Source organism: Sinocyclocheilus anshuiensis, unplaced genomic scaffold, assembly GCF_001515605.1.
Source record: "Sinocyclocheilus anshuiensis isolate Anshui unplaced genomic scaffold, SAMN03320099.WGS_v1.1 scaffold478, whole genome shotgun sequence".
Classification (NCBI taxonomy): domain Eukaryota; kingdom Metazoa; phylum Chordata; class Actinopteri; order Cypriniformes; family Cyprinidae; genus Sinocyclocheilus; species Sinocyclocheilus anshuiensis.
This window is the reverse complement of record NW_015542376.1, coordinates 346477-352476: the sequence shown is the minus strand read 5'-3', so window position 1 is coordinate 352476 and position 6000 is coordinate 346477. Positions and strand designations below refer to the sequence as shown.

The window sequence follows — 6000 nt, the reverse complement described above, 5'->3', positions numbered from 1 at the left end:
CTTTATGCACCAAGAGCTTGTAACACTCCAAAGAGAAAGGAAAACTTGAAATCGCATCATATGACCCTTTAAATGTGATTTATAGGGAGAGTTTTATGAGCTGTTCATCCAGGTGTAAATCTGCCAAGGTTATTGGAGAGCGTGCGCTCTTTCTCGGGCCCCGGGGCCGTTGGAAGTGAGCGTGCTAGCGTAGCATGCCGACTTCATCAGTACTGCACAGCGCAGCAGAAATCTCCCTCGGTCTGCCCTGATTTACTACCCTGCTTGTTCAGTCTCACAACACGTTGAAGCAATTTGCTGGGTAATTCTGACAAATTCCTGGGTACCGAAACAAAAGTTGCGTAGAAAGCTCGGTTGGAAGCCAAAGACTATTTAGCCTCTAGCACGCTACTAAAGAAGAATAAAAAATAAATAAAGGGAGCCATTCATGAGAGAGACATTTATAAATGTGTGGCATTATGAACAGTGACACACACAAAACGGAGTATGGCCATACGCCACCTTGACCTTTCAGGGATGGCTAGTATAACCTTTAAGCAGCGTGCTAGTGGGCGACAGACGCTTTTGGTGGGTTCTTGTGTTTGGACGAGACGGCGCACTGCCGCATTGAACTCCCAGAGTCCTCCGGTGACCCCGTCTGATTGGCTCTGCGGGGATTCTATGATGCATTCTAATCACAGCACTATTGTTGCTTTTGTGTGCTGCACATTGAAGAGGTCGTGGGAGTCACATTAGTTCTTGTGCTGGTTCAGCAGAACTGTCGTTCGCTAAGGCGCATAGGTTGTTAGAGTCGAGAATTATAGTTGTAAGGCACAGTAATGGCTGCTCTATATTTGAGAGGTGAACAGCACATTGTGTTTGGTAAATATTTTAATTTCCTTGTCGCCGTAATGTCAGCACTACATTTCAGTGACCTGTGTGTGTTTGTGTGTGAAAAGCAGCCTGTGTGTGAAGTATTTGGATGCTTAAGCCACACTTCAAAATGTCTGATTGTTATTGCATTAGATAAAATGTCAAACCAAGAAACAGAAAGAAACAGAGTACAAAATATAGGCTACACTACTTTTCAAAAGTTCCCAGAGTGTTTTATGCTCGATAAGGCTGCATTTATTTGATCAAATCTACAGTAAAAACTGTAATGAAATTGTTAATTTTATTGTGTGAATATTATTACAGTTTAAAATAATTTATTTATGTTTTAATATATTTTAGAATGCAATTTTTTGATTAATTAAAAAATACATTAATTTTATTCCTGTGATGGCAAAGCTGAATTTTCAACGATCTTCAGCATCACACGATCCTTAAGAAATCATTCTAATATGCTGATTTGGTACTAAGGAAACATTTCTTATTATTTTCAGTGTTAAAAAAAAACAGTTGTGCTGCTTAATATTTTTAGTTGAAACCATAATACATTTATGTCGAAATCTTTTGTAACATAAATGTCTTTTAGGGTGCTTTCACACTTGGTTCAATTGCTTGGTCCGAACCCCAGTTCGATTGCTCCCCCCTCCCCCTCCCCCTGTTGGACTGTGTTCACATTATATTATTTGGGTCCGAACCGCGGTTCGTTTGCGTCATCAAGCCAGCAGCTGTTTACCCCGTTGCTTAGTAACGATGGCGCAGGAGAAGACGGCAAAATGCGTAGCATTGCTCTCTTCAATTTTATATTTATGCTTTTGAACCGTTGGTTTTCTTTCCAAAGCTTCAGTACATAACGGCACTTATGTCTGCCTTATGCAAATGCTCTAAAGAACTCTGAAGGCGAACAGGGTTCGTGGGTGCGCACCCGAGTTTGGAAGACAGCGTTCACATCATCCAAACGTACCGAACTCTGACGTCAATCGAACCCGGGTGCGCACCAAAAGTGCTAGTGTGAAAGCACCCTTAGTGTCACTTTTGATCAATTTAATGCATTCTTTCTAAATAAAAGTGTTCACTTAGTCACCCCAGACTTTTGAACATAGTGTATATTGTTTAAAACACAGACAAAAAATATGTTAAATGCATTTTTAGATGTGTAATTTGTTCATTTGATTTAGCTATTAATCAGACAATCTCTATGTCATCACAGGTAAATTTGGTTCTGGATGACGGCCGTTCTCTGGGTCTCATGATCCGCGGAGGGGCTGAATACTCTTTAGGTATCTACATCACAGGTGTGGACAGAGGGTCTGCAGCAGAGTGTGGAGGACTGAAGGTACAATTTATGCCTATTTCAACCCATATCCTTTCATTTGATCTGTTTTTATTGCTTTTTGCTTAATTTGTAATACCGTGAACTCTAACTGTCTCTCTGTTGAGAGTATTTCACACTCCCTTCGTCTATCTTTCTCTCTCATTTCATGCATTAATTGTTCCACTACTCTTTGACATGTTCATTTTTATTTTCTCTTTCCAAATATTTAATTTTTTTCTTTGTTGCTTTCAGTCTTTTGAATCAGGTATTGCCTACATTGTGAGCAGCAGCCAATTGGTCCGTGAGGAAAACTTAGTAAACAGACTTCATAAGGTCTTTATGAAAATGCAAAAAGGTTTCTGTTTTGGGGGAATATCTAATAATCATTAGCTCAGTGTAAAAACAAAAGAAGTCAATGCAAAGTCAATGCCAAGATAAGCTGTTCTTTGCACACTGTCTGACAGGCATCTCACAAATCTGCTGGTTTGTTGATTGATAAAACCTGTTTGTATATTCTGTCCAAAGTGTCCAGCTGGTTTTACCTCTGCCTGCTTTGAAATTAGCACTTCCGTCAAGTGAGTTTGTGCACGAATGAAGGAGAAAGAAATATTGGAGTCCACCATGAAGTGCCTGTGATTTTTCTCCGACTATTCTCCTGTTGATTAATATGCCCAGACATCCCACGTTTATTCCATTGTTAATTTTTTTGCTGCAATTTGAGGTGAATATCATTATTATGTGGTGTCAGGGAAAGTTTTAAGCTGGCAATTTGCTTTGTGCCCAGCCTTTAGATTCATGATGGGATTGAGAGGAGAGTCTAAAGGGAGGGCGATCCAGATACGCTCATGGAGAGAGAGAGAGTTGGAGAGAGTATTGGATGTTTTATCTGCAGGCCATATATCTGTTCAGAAGAGAGATGAAAGATGGATTTTTGGGCAGTGGTTTGGCAGGATGCTGTGTTTACAATGCCTCACTGCTGCTTTGGGAATCCACAAACATGAAAGCAGATTCACACAGATTTATCATGACACATATACTGTATGAAATTTAATACTGTGCATTAACATATATCAACAAAATTATAGCATTGTGTGTGTAATGTAGTCTACTTTTATGGTGTATTTTTTTCCTTTTTGACGCTTGACTGTTATGGTCGCTATGAACTGCCATTGTAAAATGAGCAGATAAGCCCCCATGAGTGTGAGCCACCACTTCAGAGTGAAAAAATAGCTTTCATCCAAATAGCCCGGCACTCAGAGTGATCGTGCTATTATAGTGTTAGCAGCAGATGAACCCCTGACCCCACACCCTAATATAGAAACACACAAGCAGAAAAACACAAATGCACAGATCAATGGAACCAGGTGGATAAACCATCTATTTCCTATCAGGTCCCATGAGATGGATGTATGGCCAGGGGGTCTGTAGAGAAGTTGCCTTCAATAGGTGCAGCCCCATGTATACTAACCTGTGTGAAAAGAGGTGTAAATTAGTATTGGCAACAAATCCCTTTTTGTTCAAAGCAGAAGTGATTCATCTTGGAATTACCGGACTTCATAAATATTAATGCTGTGTTCCATTCAATTGAGAAAGCCAGAATTTCTAACTGAGACTATCAAATCAGAAATCATAAAGTGACTGCCAGTATGTGGCGTTTTGATAGCAGAGACAGATTTTGGTGTTAGAATACTTTGTTATGGAATGTTGGGGAAGCTTCTCATGTCAAGCTCAAATTCTTTTGAATCAGAATAAATATCAGATGATAGAATGTATAGTTAGAGCAGTTAGCGTTTATTTTATGGTTTTGGTTCTTCCCAAGGACTAAAATCTTTTGATTCAGTTCATTAAAAGGCCACAATTTAATTTGTTCAATTATTTGACTATTTAAAGTAGAAATACACTAAAAGCAGAGTCAAAAACATAAATAACAGCAACATTTAACACAATATTTTGGAATAAAAAGATGAATCAGTGAATCATTTTCATTTGTATGTCCAAATGAACTGATTGACTGAAATGAATCATACTCCCACTGTTACGTATGAGAATAATCTAGGAGAGCATGTTTGATTATTACTTTGGCTCACTCGACTGTAAAGCTGTTTACAATACAGTCTGACTTTCACAACAGTAGTGCTGGGCGGTATACCGGTTCATACCGAATACCCGTGTTTATTTTTGTTATGATATGAATTTTTAAAATACCGCAATACCGGTGTATGTCACTTAAACAACGTTCGGAACGCGACACTGTTTGAAAGGGGTCACATTTCACTGTTGCACTGTGGTGAGGGAACAGCTGTATGTTTGTTACTCAGACGCAGGCAGTGCGCTGCATGAGACAAAAAAGTAATATAGCCAAAACAACCGCATAGCCGCTCTTTAGTGTAGATGCATGTTGATTTTATCAGACGATGCCGCGATTATAAATGAGAGTGACTCCTGGTTAACATGTATTAAAAGGGGTCGTGTTTAGTCACTATTTAGTGTGGTATTTTTTGACAATATTCACTCATCATGACAGTAAAATAGGGCATTCTAAGTCAATATACTGCAGTATTTCCTCTCTCAATCAGTAGAAAATATGGTTAACACCCAGTCATGCATGAAAAAAAAATACCGTCTTGTACCGTGAAACTGGTATAATTTTGAAAAATACCGTGATATAAATTTTTGGTCATACCGCCCAGCACTACACAACAGCAATATAGCATTTTGTGACACCCATTCTTATTGGAAGAATTAGCTTGTTACATTTTGAAAAGAGCTTCTGAAAAATGTCCAAGCCTGCATTCATTTCTTTCTTCTGTAGAACGCAAAATAAGATATTTTGAAAAATGTCTCTGAAAAGTGATCTTTGTCTATATTGAACAATACAAGTCAATGGGTTCCAATATTGTTTGGACTCCAACTTCTTCAAAATATCTTTGTTTATTCCACGCTCCCATAGAGGAATGTGCTTATCACACTCAGGACAGTCGTGATGGATGAATTTAGTCCTATCTCTGAAATGATTATGACGGCAGTAGCACTTTCTTCCTCAGGCAACACCTGCACTTGTTTGCAAACAGTATCTGTTGTCTTATCTCACTCCTTGCCTTTATCTTTATCTCCAGCCCTGGGGTTTAGGAGGTTGAACCCGAGATGTAGAATGTTAGAGGTCTTCGAGGCAGATGCAGCTCGTAGAGGTTTAATTGGATGGAATAATGTGCTTGCACACTGAGCGGTATCTCAGCCTCAGTGTCACAGAGCACAAAACCCCTACTGACCCCTGAAGAGCTGGAGTTAATCAGTGTATATTCACTGAAGCTGCAGCTTCTGTTTCTGTTTTTGTCTTCCTCCTATCTTGAAAGTGCTTTTCTGCAGTGTTGTTCTTAAATTTTTATGTATATGTCTTAATGTCTGTGCTCGCTCTATTGTAGTCTCACTTTGGGCTGCTCTTCTATAAATGTACTAAATGGATAATGATAATGAGCAATACAATTAAGGCACTTTTTGGCTGCAGGATGGTAAGACACTTACTGGGAGCGGTATTGTAGTTTGTAACAGTCAAATTACTAAAACCATAAAAAGGATAAAGGCTTTTTAGGACTTCATTTGTTTAACTGAGTTTTTAGTGAAACTCAACCTATTGTCAACCTGAGGCCTGAGATTCATACACAGTTCCTTTGAAGTTTTTTCATTCAGTAAATCAGATGCTGTTTCTTTCTCGCCTATTTCTCTCTTTCTCATATATATTTAACTTTATTTTATTTAGACACCATTGTTTTATATTTATTTCATTGCATTTTTAAACTGTCAAGTAAATTAAATGAAAC

The 6000-nt window shown here is 38.6% G+C and overlaps 1 protein-coding gene across 3 annotated transcripts in view; it reads left to right on the top strand.

Moving 5' to 3' along the window:
- The window catches only part of whrna (whirlin a), an 84631-nt gene that overhangs the window by 45363 nt on the left and 33268 nt on the right, over positions 1-6000 (top strand). For all 3 annotated transcript variants that reach the window (XM_016491249.1, XM_016491247.1, XM_016491250.1), the window contains one exon: positions 2078-2203. In XM_016491249.1, the coding sequence (XP_016346735.1) occupies positions 2078-2203 (126 nt within the window). The remainder of the gene's footprint in view (positions 1-2077; positions 2204-6000) is intronic.